Source organism: Pelophylax lessonae, assembly GCF_965119305.1.
Source record: "Pelophylax lessonae genome assembly, chromosome: 10".
NCBI classification, from domain to species: Eukaryota; Metazoa; Chordata; class Amphibia; order Anura; family Ranidae; genus Pelophylax; species Pelophylax lessonae.
This window is the reverse complement of record NC_138777.1, coordinates 235,109,802-235,125,089: the sequence shown is the minus strand read 5'-3', so window position 1 is coordinate 235,125,089 and position 15,288 is coordinate 235,109,802. Positions and strand designations below refer to the sequence as shown.

Below are 15,288 nucleotides of genomic sequence, written 5' to 3'. Positions count from 1 at the left end.
TTACCCGGCAGATGAAGGTAAGTGCAAAATAATATCCAAATAGACTTCCAGTGAAACAAAACTGCAAAACTCTGTGCTCTCAACTTCCAGTGAAAAAAGCAAAATCAGCCTCTTACCAGAAATAAGGTCTATGTACGCTTGTGACTCGCCTTGGTTGGGGGAGGTTCTCTTTCCCCTTAACAGCAGATATGTAGACCATTTTATTTATACATACAGTAGCATTTATTTTCGTATGCGCTAATTTATAATAGTAACTATGCAGCACAAAAAAAAAAATATTGAAGTAGAAGTATTGAAATCATCGAAAAAATGTAGTGAAGTAAAAGTGGAAGTAGGAGAAAAAAATTCTACTCTAGGAAAGTACAGATACCGCATTTCGGTACTTAAGTACAGTAGTGAAGTAGTTCTACTTAGTTACTATACATCTCTGCCGGGTAGCTAAACCTGTGTTAGGCTCATAGGGCTCAGGCCTACAAAACACACACTCCAAACACATCCTGCCTGAGGCCTGGGGGAGAGAGAAATTACCAGGCCACTCCCCAAGCTTTTATAATCTCTCCCAGTATGCACCACTGCAAGAAGACTACTAGTGGGAGCCAGAAGGGACATAAAGGCTCAATAGCAAAATACTTACTGTGTCCCATAACCAGGGCTGCTGTTAGAAATCATGGGGCCCCATACAGCCTACCTGACAGGGCCCTCTCCAGCCTGGGTGGTGTATGGGTGCAAGTGAAAGACCGCTCATGCACGTGGCCAGAGTACCCTTGTGAATGAGCCCTTAATTATGTTTTTTTTTACATTTTTTTACTACTGTTTTACATTTTTTAAGCATTATTAAAAGTCCTGGTGGGCTTTTGGTGAAATAGGGGTCTAAACAGATCCCCAATTTCTCACTTTTAACACAGAGAAAGTGATTGAGGACACAAATCTACAATCCTTTCTCAGCGGTCCCACCTGCTACAGAATGAATGAACAGGTAGCACTCTATACAGAGGCTCTCTGTTCATTCACAAACTTAAGCATAGAAAACAAAGGGGGGGGGGGGTATCAGAGATGCAGATGACCCTGTGCAGAAGAGGAAGTGTTTAGCGCAAAAGAAGGGGGGGGACAGGACATTCCCTGAAAGCGATCTCCCTGTGGCTCCCCCTGCAGCAACTGACAGTCTGCAGGAGGGGGGGGAGAAGTCAGATGTACTGCGGGGGGCGGGGGGGGGGGGTTGCATGCACCATAAAGATGCCCAGGCCCCCCGTTGAACTGATGGGGCTTTGGGCCCCATACAGAGGGGCTAGTGCTAACCTCTTAACAGCAGCCCTGCCCATAACTATATCTCCAGGGAACAGTGACTCCTAATGGAAACAGCAGGGTACTGCAGCAACTCTAAAATGGGAAAAACCAAATAAGCAACTAGCAATTGTCCCAGGCTAGGTACCACCCAGGAAATACAAATTTAGGCACCCACTATAGTACTGGGGGGCTACAAGAACATTGCAATTAGGACTGATCCACTAACTTTAGATTGATTACACTAGCTAATATAGATGGACTAAAGCCGAACAGATGTGTTACTTTTCTAAATCTGTGTATCGCTCTCCAAAAACTTAGATATACTTCAGAGCTGCAGAGGTGGGTTTGGGGCCTTTTGAGTGCCAGAACCCGTTAAGAAGTACATTCGGTTGCCGTGTTCAGGTTAGATTTTGGCTGACATAGAAAAAATGTAAATGAAAATAAAGACAGCGTGGCTTTCATCTGCCGCTCAAAATGACAGAGCATGAAATAATACTGGCAAAGACATGAAACGGATTTCTGTTTGCTCTCCAAGGAAATGAGTAGAAGTCAAGCGGAAGGAATCCATAAGCAGAACAGGAGGAGAGAAAACCATAATCATATTACTTCATTTCTTGTATCTGGGAACAGGAGAAGAACCTGCAGCGTGTCAGCCAATAAGGGAGCATGGGTCCCGCCATGACCGCCTGGAAGGGCATGATGTGGATGTAGATGATGGCATTGAAAAGCCTGACCTAAAGGTTAAAGAACTACTTCACTACTGTACTTAAGTACCGAAAGGCGGTATCTGTACTTTCCTAGAGTAGAATGTTTTTCTCCTACTTCTACTTTTACTTCACTACATTTTTTCGATGATTTCAATACTTCTACTCCGATATTTTTTTTTTGTGCTGCTTAGTTACTCGTTACTATTATAAAAATTACCACTGCCAGAACAGTAGATGGCAGGTTTCATGAAGCTCAAAACATGTGAATTATCAGCGCATACGAAAATAAATGCTACTGTATGTATAAATAAAAGCTGCATTTGAAATAAAAAACAATATGATGTTCAAACTTTTGACTTCTTTCTTTAAACGGTTGCTGACCGCCGCACGACTATATACTGCGGCGGTCAGCCCCGGCCAGGCAAAGTGACGTACGGGTACGTCACTTGCCTGTCACTTCCTTGTGAGCCAATAGCGGGCGAGCGTGCGCCCGCGGAGGCGCGCGCCCGCCGCAGCTCGTTCACAGGGAAGTCAGTGCGTGTGACCGGCGGACCCGATGTCCGCCGGTCACTCGCCGATCGTCGGTGCAAAGAGAGAAAGTCAGACGGCTAGTGTAAACAAGCCGCCTGTCATTCTCCCCTGTGTAGAAACAATGATCATATGGTTCTACTATGTAGGACCGTTGATCATCATTCCTACACTAGTAGCCACAGCCAATCACAGTAAAAAGCACGCCCCTAGGGACACACTTAACCCCTCCTTCCCCAATAAAGTTAACCCCTTCCCTGCCAGTGTCATTTTGCAGTAACAGTGCATATGTATAGCACTGCTTACTGCAGTAATGTCACTGGTACCCCCAAAAGTGTCAAAAATGTCAGTCAAGGGTCCGAACTGTCCGCTGCAATGTCGCAGTACTGCAAAAAAAAAAAATCGCAGATCGCCGCCATTACGCGTTAAAAAAAAACACCAAAAATGACAAAAATCTTTCCCTTAGTTAGTAAACGCAATAACTTTTGCGCAAACCAATCAAAATACGCTTTTTGCGATTTTTTTTTTTTTACCAAACATATGTAGCAGAAAACAAATTGGCCAAAAATGTTAAAAAATTTTGATTTTTACATTTTTTGGGGGGGGAATTTCATATAAAAAAATGTGAAAAATATTGTTATTTTTGCAAAATTTACGCTCTTTTTTTGTTTATAGCACAAAAAGTAAAAGTCGCACAGGTGATCAAATACCACCAATTCTCCGTTAAAGTCACGCAGTAAAAAAATCGCAAAAAAACCCTGGTCAGGAAGGGGGTAAAATCTTCCGGGGCTTAAGTGGTTAATAACTACATAACACAGTACTTGTACTTTTACTTTCAGTACTTGAGTAGCAAAATTTAAAAAAAAAAATACTTGCAATACTTAAGTACAAAAAATGTTGAATACTTTAGTACTTCTACTCAAGTCACTTTTTGATTGAGCACTTCCACTTCTACTCAAGTCACTTTTTGATCGAGCACTTGTACTTTTACTCAAGTATGGGTTTCGAGTACTTTATACAACTCTGAAAGTGACACTAAACTCCATAACTCCCAACTTTCTCAAATGGGAATGAGGGACACTTATTAGCAAAAGTACGTAGGCATAGGACACACCCCCTTGTTCCACGCCCCTAAAAGAGAATTGTACAAAAAAAATGATTGGTTAAACCCACAAGTGCTTTTTGACCACTATTATTCCTTTATATTGGCCTTTGGAATTTACAAATGCAGCCATTTAGATATTGGATGAAAGGTTTAGCACTTGGAAACACTTTTTGATGGATAAGTAGTGCATTTTATATGCAACTATATAGATCAGACAAAAATGAGGGACAAATAAGGAGGAAGGACTTTGTTCCGAATGAGGGACAGTCCCTCAAAATCAGGGACAGTTGGGAGCTATGCTAAACTCTAGTTTGAAGCAGACCTTCAGGCTCCCAAGCAAGGTCCGGCCTCTCCACCCCTCCTGTCCTCTGCAGGAGTAGGGCTTTTTTTTTTTATTAAATGTCCGCCTCCCAATGGATGTCACTCACCCCAGGTGAATGATGCGCACACTGCCCACTGTGCCTCCCGGGATTTGTACGTCACATATCCCAGGAGGTATAGCCTTTCATTAAGTAAAGGAGGGGGCAGGCCTATCAGTGCATCATCAGGAAGCATGCCGGCTGAACCCGGAACAGCCGGCAGCCTAGTGATGACCTCACAGGGAAACATGGTGGCGCAGGACCTAGTGCTGCCAGAAGAGAAAAGGCTCTCAGAAGCACAGCGCTGGATCCGCTGGGTGGATGAGCATTAAAAGTTACTAGAACTCACCACCAGGTAGGTAAGTATTAAAAAAAAAGGGGGGTGGTAAAGTTCCGCTTTAAAATAAAAAAACTTATATCCAAGTATGTATTCTTGATTAAAAAAGTCCATTCTATGGCTCACTTCCCAGATGAAATAGAAACAATGTATTTTTTAATCCTGACACAAATAGATTGAGCTGTCTGGTCCAACCACCGTCCATAATGGACTTCCAGAGGAAAAGGTTTTGAAGTTGGACAAACGGTCGTCTGTTCCCAGGTCTGACTACCTTTAGGCGAATCTCTCGGATTCCCAATATATCAGCCAGTGTAGAACTGACATTCCTCGGAGTAGGAAAGAAAAAATAACACTTTCTGTACGCTTCCCATGTGCAATGTTGGCTATTTATTAAGACAGAGCAAAGCTGAATCTACTACTAAACTCAAACCAGACATTCCCTTTCCTCGCTATTAGTAGAGGTGACAGAATTCACTAATACCAGAAGAGAAAAACGATGGTCAACGTCAGAGGTGTAACTAGTACCTTCAAGACCCTGGGGCAAGAAACCATGAAACCATGAAGGTATTAACCTCAGGCAACGCATGGGGTTCTTTACTGTTAGGGCTACAAGATTGTGGAATTCTCTACCACAAGAGGTGGTTTCTGCGGGAAGTATGGTGGCTTTCAAAAGACTCTTAGACGTACATCTCAAGGATCAGAACATTCAGGGGTATGAGAGATGATTACGGTCACACACACCTACACAGGTTGAACTGGATGGACTATTGTCTTTATTCCACCTCAACTACTATGTAACTATGTAACCCCCCCTGGCCCGGACCCTTCCCACTAATCCCAGGGTTCCTTTACTGACATCATGGGGCACTTTATTACGGTCCAGCAGTGGGCTCCCTTCCTGCCGTCCCCCCACGGTGGCAGAATGCCAGGGCCAGTCGCAAGTGTTGAGACCCCGGTAGTTCCACCACTGGTGTCCGTAGTTTTTTCTTTTTCTATTTTATTTTTTACCATTTTATTTATTTATTTACAATTAAAAATAAACAAAAAAACAAATAAACAATTAACAATTAAAAAAAAAAAAAAGCAGTCAGTGATTGGACTATTTATTAAGCCAAGGAAGGGGCTGGTAAAAATACACATTTACTGGCTCCTTACCTGCTCTCCTTGACAGATCCCCCACAGTGCTGCAGGGGAAGAGGGGGGCTGGGAGAGAGAAAAAAGGGGCCTGGAGACAGCACAGGGGGACAAGGAGAGAGGACAGGGGTGGCATATAGAGGAACCGATCCGTCCATTTCTCTCCTGCCACCGCTAAATGCATGCAGAAGGGAGAGGAGGAGAAGCAGGCACTCAGCGGCTGCATAGAGGAAATGATTCCTCTACATGCCACCGCCCCTCCTATCTAGGTGCACAGGGGCCTGCTGCAGCATGGGGCTGGGTCGAAATCGAGACCCCCTCTGACCCTTGTATGTACACCTCTTGTCAATGTGATACTTTCTATTGCCTAGGAAAAGCTGGATTCACACTTGTGCTGAGCATCTTTGGTTGTTTTGCTGACTTTTTTAAAGCATTTGTACAGTTTCTTTTGCAAATTTTTGTATGCATCTGAGGCTTGAGCATTTTTTATTTTTTAAATTATTTTTACCCAAAGGAAAGCTAAAAAGAAAACAAAACACGTGATGTATGTTTTTTTCACAAGTGTTCACTTTAATTTCAGGCACTCCTCTTGTCTTGAAGTCAATTTGGGCCAAAAACGCTTGAATCTTGTAGCTCAAAAGAAGCTCAAGTACTTTTTTGAGCTGCAAGCTTCAAGTGGCACTTTGTTCAGGTGTGAACAGGCACAATTGAAAACCCATGGGATTTTGGATGTTGAGTGTTTTGGAGCTTCGAGCTAAAAAACTCTCAGGTGTGAATGGGGCTTAACCACTTGCCGACCGCCGCAAGTACATATACTGTGGCGGTCAGCCCCTCACAGGCAGAGTGACGTACCGGTACGTCACTAGCCTGTGAGGCTCTGGGGACCCCCCCGCGCGTGTGACCGGCGGACCCGATGTGGAGAGGGAGAAGTCAGGCGGCTAGTGTAAACAAGCCGCCTGTCATTCTCCCCTGTGTAGAAACTGTGATCACACGGTTCTACTATGTAGGACCGTTGATCACTGTTTCTACAGCTCAAGCCACAGCCAATCACAGTTAGAATCACGCCCCTAGGGACACACACAGCCCCTCCCTCTCAAATAAAGTTAACCCCTTTACTGCCAGTGTAATTTTACAGTAACAGTGCATATGTATAGCACTGATTACTGTAGAAATGTCACTAGTAACCCCAAAAGTGTCAAAAATGTCAGTCAAGGGTCCGATCTGTCCGCCACAATGTCGCAGTACTGCAAAAAAAATCGCAGATCGCCGCCATTACGCATTAAAAAAAAAAAACAACAAAAATGACAAAAATCTTTCCCTTTGTTAGTAAACGCGATAACTTTTGCGCAAACCAATCAAAATACGCTTTTTTTTTTTACCAAACATATGTAGCATAAAACAAATTGGCCGAAAATGTTAAAAAATTTTGATTTTTACATTTTTTTGGGGGAATTTCATATAAAAAAATGTGAAAAATATTGTTATTTTTGCAAAATTGACGCTCTTTTTTTGTTTATAGCGCAAAAAGTAAAAATCGCACAGGTGATCAAATACCACCAAAAGAAAGCTCTGTTTGTGGGGAAAAAAGGATGTCAAATTCGTTTAGGTACAGCGCCGCACGACCGCAAAATTGTCCGTTAAAATCACGCAGTGCCGAATCACAAAATACCCCCTGGTCTTTAAGCAGCCAAATCCTCCGGGGCTTAAGTGGTTAAACAAATCTAGAAAATATTAGTGTTCTTAAAGCTTGCGTGTGCTCTCTTTTTTATATATTTGTAGCCACTAAAAGGCACACATATGGCCAGTATTCTGTGGTAGCCTGACCATTACTCCTATTATATGGTCAAAAGTCCACCTTTCCAAATTACTCAGTTCAGGTGTTTCCAGTAAAAGCCCGTTCACACTGGGGCGACCCGACCTGCCGGGGCGACCTGTGAAGTCGCGGTGCCAGCACGGACTTCATATCATTGAAGTCAATGCAGGTCGCTCCAGGTCGCCCCAAAGAAGCTCCGGACCCTTTTTCTAAGTCGGAGCGACTTGTGTCGCTCCTATTAGAACGAGTCCTGTGCTGCTCTATGGCAGGCGACCCACGGTGACTTGTCAGGTCGCCCCAGTGTGAAGGGGGTCTAAAGGGTACTGTTATTGCTACAACATACAAAGGCAATTGTGAGCTTTCAACCTTGTTATAAACGTTTGGTGAAGACTCTTTTCTGTTCCAGCATGACTGTCCCCTGTGTACAAAGCCAGCTCAAAAAATACATTATTTGGTGACTTTGGTGTGGAGGAACTCAAATGGACTGCACAGAGCCCAGACCTCAACTCTACTGAACATCTTTGGGATGAATTGGAATGAGCCGGATCCTCTCAACCAACATCTCCATAAAAACATAGTTTGATGAATTTGGTGTGGGGGAACTCAAGTGCACTGCACAGAGCCCTGACCTCAACCCCACTAAAGGTCTTTGGGATGAATTGGAATGAGCCAGGTCTTCTCAACCAGCATCTTCTTAAAGACATGGTTTGGTGAGTTTGTGCGGAGGAACTCAAATGGACTGCACAGAGCCCTGAACCCAAGCCTACTGAACATCTTTGGGATGAATTGGAATGAGCCATGTCCTCTCAACCAACGTCTCCAAAAAAAACATAGTTTGGTGAATTTGGTGTGGAGGAACTCAAGTACACTGCACAGAGCCCTGACCTCAACCCCACTAAACGTCTTTGGGATGAATAAGATTGAGCCAGGTCTTCTCAACCAGCATCTTCTTATAGGTATGGTTTGATGAGTTTGGTGTGGCCTTCATGGAGACCTAACCTCAACTCTACTGAACATCTTTGGGATGAATTAGAATGAGCCAGGTCATCTCAACCAGCATTTTCTTATTGGTATGGTTTGATGAGTTTGGTTTGGTGGAACTTAAGTGGCCTTCATAGAGCCCTGCCCTCAATCCTACTGAACACCTCTGGGATGAATTAGAATGAGCCAGATCCTCTCAACCAACATCTCCATAAAGACATAGTTTGATGAATTTGGTGTGGAGGAACTCAAGTACACTGCACAGAGACCTAACCTCAACCCCACTGAACGTCTTTGGGATGAATAGGAATGAGCCAGGTCTTCTCAACCAGCATTTTCTTATAGACATGGTTTGATGAGTTTGGTTTGGAGGAACTCAAGTGGCCTTCGTAGAGCCCTGAACCCAACCCTACTGAACACCTCTGGGATGAATTAGAATGAGCCAGATCCTCTCAACCAACATCTCCATAAAAACATAGTTCGATGAATTTGGTGTGGAGGAACTCAAGTGCACTGCACAGAGACCTAACCTCAACCCCACTGAACGTCTTTGGGATGAATAGGAATGAGCCAGGTCTTCTCAACCAGCATATTCTTATAGACATGGTTTGATGAGTTTGGTTTGGAGGAACTCAAGTGGCCTTCGTAGAGCCCTGCCCTCAACCCTACTGAACACCTCCTCTGGGATGAACCTGAACAGCATTTGCCATCGAGGTCTTCTCACCTAACATGAGTACATGACCTCACAAAGATTTTTTTTTAAATCAGTGGGAACAAATTATCACGAACACCCTCTAAAGTCTTGTAGAAAGACTTTCCAGAAGAGTAGAGGCTGGTAAAGCCACAAAGGAAGACCAACTCAATTTTAAAGCTCATGGAATGGGAATGGGATGTCCAACAAGCTCATATGGGTGAATGACATTTTGGCCATATAGTATACAACTTTGTCCATACTTTCTAGTCTTCTATACCTGTATGTAGTTGTGGCCCAGGTTCGCTGCCCACAGAGGAAGAGAACTAACATGGAGAATGCTTGATGCAGCAAAGTACATTGATGTAGTAATTCAGAGAGAGAAAAACAAACTTTGCAAATACGGCCACACCTGGCCAGAACACTTACAATGAACCAGACTAGGAGTATGATGCATGATGGAGACACCTGACAGTATTTGGCAGGGGAGATGGCTGGAAGGCAGACCGGCAACTGGGCCCCAGGACAGTAATGGCACTTTTCCACTGCAAGTACCGGCTCGGCTCCACTCGGCCCTGCTTGGCCCTACTTGGCTCGGTTTGGTTTTCCACTGCATGGTACCACATGGTACGGTGTTGGAACGGTTTGGTACGGTTTGCTTTTCCACTAATAGTAAGTGGGTGGGATAACAACGATTCTCTGACCAATCAGTGGCTAGTAGTGACAAACAGTCAAGGCTGCATGCAAAGGATTGTGGGATATGGTATCGGTACGGCCCTCTTGGAACCACAACCGAGGTGGTACTGTTTAAGCGAGCCGTACCGTTCGGTTCCATGTAGTGGAAAAGTGCCGCCGTACCGAACCGTTCCAACACCGTACCATGCGGTACCATGCAGTGGAAAAGCGCAAAAGGGAGCCGAACCGTTCGGTTCCATGCAGTGGAAAAGCACCATTACTACTGATGGTATACAGCAACAGTCCCTGCGCAGGAACCTGACCCTACGCTACTCCATCTGTCCCTGTCCTACCCGCTATGCTAAATGCACAGCAAACCCAAAGAGACAGTGCTTTTTATAAGCACTGCCCACCTCAAAGATGGCCGCCAGGTGAACCAGGGCAGCAGCGTCCAATCGGACAGCTGCTTCACTGATGAGACCTTCGGAGACCTCAGGGAAACCTGGTCCCCCCCTTGTCCTCTGCCCTTCTCTGCACAGCGACCGCCGAACAGCGCCAATGTTGCAGGGAGGCTAAACTGCACCTTTCTCTACATGTGTAATAATCTCTAGCTAACAAGGTAAGACTTTTTTTGCTTTTTATAATGCCCACTTCCAAATTTTACTAAAAATAAAAAAAAAATGCCCGAAAGGCAAGAACATTTCTTTAACAAATGGGATTTGATTTTTACTGACACCTACGATATGATTGGCTGTAATGGATAACAACATGAACATTCAGTGCAGTCTGCCACTCTTCATAAAGTAGAATACATCATTGAATAAAAAACATTATAGCAAGATAATATTAACAGTGCCACACCGCAATATATAATATCACAATGCCACCGTGTAGTGCCGCAAAACTGCAGCTCAGAGCTTCTCTTAGGCCACGCCTGCTGACATGTTTCGCCCGACCCCCGGGGCTTAGTTAAGGAGGTCCCCTATGGCTAAGCCCTGGGGGAAGGACAAAGTGTGTCATTGGATATGGCCAAAGAGGCCACTGACGGGGTTCACCCCACCCTCAGGGCTTAATCAGAGGGTTCCTGTATGACTAAGCCCTGGGGGTGAGACGAAAAGTGTTAGTGGGTGTGGCCTAAGAGGAGCTGATGCTCGGGCCGTTTTTTACCATTAGGGCTTCCTTCTTTAATTGTCCCTCCTCCCGCCGGCACCGATTCACTGTGCTGTTGGGGCCCCCCTGTGTGCCTGAGCCCCCTACAGGAGGACTGGTGATCCCCCCCCTATCAGCGGCCCTTCTTGCAATGCCTCTTAGGACTTGTAGTTTCGCAACAGCTTGAGGGCCACAGGTTGAGCACCCATAGACTGAACCATAGAGAACATTTCAGCTTGGATGATGTCTCTCCTTCCACGATGAAGTCAGAGATGAAATCTTGCTGCGTCTTTAGCTAAATCAACTCCGTCCTCAGACCTATCGTCATTTGTGGCAGCTGTCAGATGCCGACTTGCAAATTTATCTTAATGTGGATCTTAATGAATGCAATTATACTATCAGCTCCTCACACCAAATAAATCATAGGAGCCGCCCCGACTCTACGGTTCCTCTCCTCCGAAAAGGAAACCACACACAGCAGATCCTCGCATTGACTCAGCCAGTAGCAACGTTACTTACTTCGCGGTCTAGCATCGCCGGGGACACCACCGTGACAATGTCGCCCTTTTCAGGGTCGATGTAGAACATGTTCGGCGACGGCTTGTCGGGCGTTTGCTTGAGGATATTGTAGCGCAGTACGGCGTTGTCAGTTGTGGGGTCATCCGCATCAAACGCCAACATGTTCATTACCGTGGTACCTGAGGAGGAGAAATAAAAATAAAGCAGCGGGTTAGCGGGGATTTGTCCTGGGAATGTTTTCTACTTCTACCTTAAAATGTCAATTCATCTTTACAATGAAAAATAGAAGGAAGAGATAAAAAGAAGGATCCATCGCTAGTTCTGGCGGACTTCACTGATATCGTTTCTTATATCCACTTGCTGACCCGGACTTTTCTGACACATGTTGTTTACAAGATAAAATCTATATTTATTTGTTAGAAAGTTACTTAGAACCCCCAAAAATTGTATACATTTATTTTTTAGCAGAGACCGTAGAGAATAAAATGGCGATTGTTGCAATATTTTATGTCACACTGTATTTACGCAGCAATCTTTCAAATGCATTTTTTGACTATTTTTTAGCCTATTTCTGACACGTTTTTTACAAGTTAAAAATCTGTATTTTTGCTAGAAAATTACTTAGATCTCCAAAACATTATATATATAAATATAGATAGATAGATAGATAGTTTTTTTTTTGTTTTGTTTTTTTTAGCAGAGACCCTAGAGAATAAAATGGCAGTTGTTGTAATATTTTATGTCACATGGTATTTATGCAGCAATTTTTCAAATGCATTTTTTGACCAAGCCTATCTCTGAAACTTGTTGTTTACAAGGTAAAATTTGTATTTTTTGCTAGAAAATTATTTAGAACCCCCAAACATTTTATATATATATATATATATATATATATATATATATATATAATTTTTTTTTTTTGTAGCAGCGACCCTAGAGAATAAAATGGCGATTGTTGCAATATGTTATGTCACATGGTATTTATGCAGCAATCTTTCAAATGCATTTTTTGACCAAGCCTATTTCTGACACATGTTTTTTACAAGTTAAAAATTAGTATTTTTGCTAGAAAATTACTCAGAACCCCAAAACATGATATAGATAGATAGATAGATAGATAGATAGATAGATAGATAGATAGATAGATAGATAGATAGATAGATAGATAGATAGATAGATAGATAGATAGTTTTTTTTTTTTTTTTGTTTTTTAGCAGAGACCCTAGAGAATAAAATGGCAGTTGTTGTAATATTTTATGTCACATGGTATTTATGCAGCAATCTTTCAAATGCATTTTTTGACTAAGCCTATTTCTGAAACTTGTTGTTTACAAGGTAAAATTTGTATTTTTTGCTAGAAAATTATTTAGAACCCCCAAACATTATATATATATATATATTTCTTTTTTTTTTTTTTTTTAGCAGCGACCCTAGAGAATAAAATGGCGATCATTGCAAAACTTTATGTCACATCGTATTTGCGCAGCAATTTTCAAATGCATTTTTTTTAAAATACACTTTAATTAATTTTACAGCAAAAAGACCCAATATATAGCCTGATTTTTTTGGTACTATATAAAAGATGATAGTACACAGAGTAAACAGATACCTAACATACGCACGCTCATGGAATGGAACAAATTATGATACTTAAAAATCTTGTTGGGGAACGCTCTAAAATTTTTTACAGGTAACCCGTTTAGAGTTACGGAGGAGGTCTAGTGCTAGTAAAATTGCTCTCGCACTAACATTCGCGGCAATACCACACATGTCTCTTGCGAAGACCATTTACATATGCATGCGCGACTTACATATGCTTTTGCTTCTGCATGTTAACATGGAGGGCATGGGCGGCGTTTTAAAATTTTTTTTTTTCTTATTTATTTATTTATTTTATACTGTCCATTAATTTTTTTTTTTTTTATCATTTTTTTCCTATCACAAGGAATGTAAACATCCCTTGTGATAGAAATAAGGGATGACAGGTCCCCTTAATGGAGGGATCTGTGGTCTATAAGACCCCACATCTCTCCTCTACCTTTAAAATCAAAAGATCAAAAACATAAATTTCATCTTTTGCTTTAAAAAAAATAAAATAAATTGTTCCCTACCTAAACTGGAAGTGACACCATGACGTTGCTCTGGTCCTCCAAGACCATAGAGGTGATCAGAGAGGATTTGGTCCCTGGGAACCTCTATGGCCAGCCACATGACCCGTCGGACCATTTCTTGGGTGTGTCGGTAAAAACGGTAAGCCTGAGAAACACAGATGAGTGGTGGATGGGGGTTCCCCCCCCCCCCATTGCTTCTGAAAGTGATCCAGTGGCTATTTAGCCACCCGGACCATTTTAATGAGAAAGAGAATAACCGGCTGAAAAAAAAAAACGGAAGTGACGTCATGACGTCACTCTCGTCCTCCAAGGCCATAGAGGTGATCAAAGAGTGTTAACTCTTTCATTGTCTATGGGAGCAGCTGGCCGCACTGTTGGATAGTTTTTTTGGGTGAACCGGCATCCAAATGGTAAGCCCAAGAAACACCAGGGAGTGAGGGGGACGTTCCATTCTGCCATTGCCGCTTTCCTGCAGAACAAAAATAATACCGGGGTTACGGCTGACAGCTTCAGCCATAATCCCGGTAATCAAGCCGCAACGTATAACTATTGCGGTCGGCAAGGAGGGAATTCCAGCAGGGGGTGGTTTTGTCCTGGGAGGAGGGGAATTTTTTGCTTAGTGCAGATTCATGTTCATGGGAATTTTTGCTGACACATAATGCTCATACATTTTGGGGTGGAGGGGGGGGGGGGGGCGGGTGAACGCAGCTTGGCATGTTTACCTGGGACTCTAGATGTCCCGCCACTGACTCTATTCATTAGATCACATTTTTTAAAATAATTTATATGTAGCGTGACTGATCTCTGTACATTGCAGGGATTCTAAAACTTTGTAGCAGATTCCTACATCTTGTTATTCTGAAGAAATAGCTGTTTGTTTCTCTGTGTCCATGTGTAGAGTGAATGTGACTGGGAGTGACATTTTAATTATCAATCAGCTGCTGCACCTGCAGGGTTCTAATGAGGAAAGACCTTTAGACTCTCCTTAGGAAATATCTGGCCATAAAGGACATTTGTGTTGCAGGGGATGCCCAAAATCTGACTTGTATCTTAGTACAGACTCCTGGGAAAAATCAGTGAGCCAATCACACATGCAGAAAACTGTTTCTGGGGGGGGGGGGGGGGGTGCTCTGTATACCATCTTTGTACAGAGCGCCTCCAGGTGGCCATATTGCATTTTTACATAAAATCACAGCTACTGCAGATTGAATAGGAAAGATCATTATTAATAACATTCAATTAACCGCTTGCCGAACCCCCTCAAGTACATATACTGCGGCGGTCAGCCCCGTGCAGGCAAAGTGATGTATGGGTATGTCACTCGCCTGCGGGCCAATAGGGGGCGAGCGCGCGCCACCGGAGGCGCGCTTCCGCCCCCCGCTCGTTCACGGACACCCCCGCGCCTGTGCCTGGCGGACCCGATGTCCGCCGGCCACTCGCGATCGTCCGTTACAGAGGGAGAAAGGCAGGCGGCTGATGTAAACAAAGCCGCCTTTCATTCTCCCCTGTGTAAGTGCAGAGATGATACGGTCCTGCTATGTAGGATTGTATATCTCTGTAGTTACATCACAAGCCACATCCCTTCACAGTTAGAAGCACGCCCCTAGAGACACAATTAACCCCTCCTTCTCCAATAAAGTTAACCCCTTCCCTGCCAGTGTCCTTTTTACAGTAACAGTGCATATGTATAGCACTGATTACTGCAGTAATGTCACTGGTTACCCCAAAAGTTTCGAAAATGTCAGTCAGGGGTCCGATCTGTCCGCCGCAATGTCGTAGTCCCGCAAACAAAATTGCAGATCGCCGCCATTACTCGTTAAAAAAAAAACAACAAAAATGACAAAAATCTTTCCCTTAGTTCGCAAACAAAATAACTTTTGCGCAAACCAATCAAA

At 43.4% G+C, this 15,288-nt stretch overlaps 1 protein-coding gene across 1 annotated transcript in view; it reads right to left on the bottom strand.

Moving 5' to 3' along the window:
* Nucleotides 1–15,288, bottom strand: part of CDH13 (cadherin 13) — a 668,836-nt gene that overhangs the window by 300,855 nt on the left and 352,693 nt on the right. Inside the window, exon 5 of the mRNA XM_082269695.1 lies at nt 11,283–11,461. Within this exon, the coding sequence (XP_082125821.1) occupies nt 11,283–11,461 (179 nt within the window). The remainder of the gene's footprint in view (nt 1–11,282; nt 11,462–15,288) is intronic.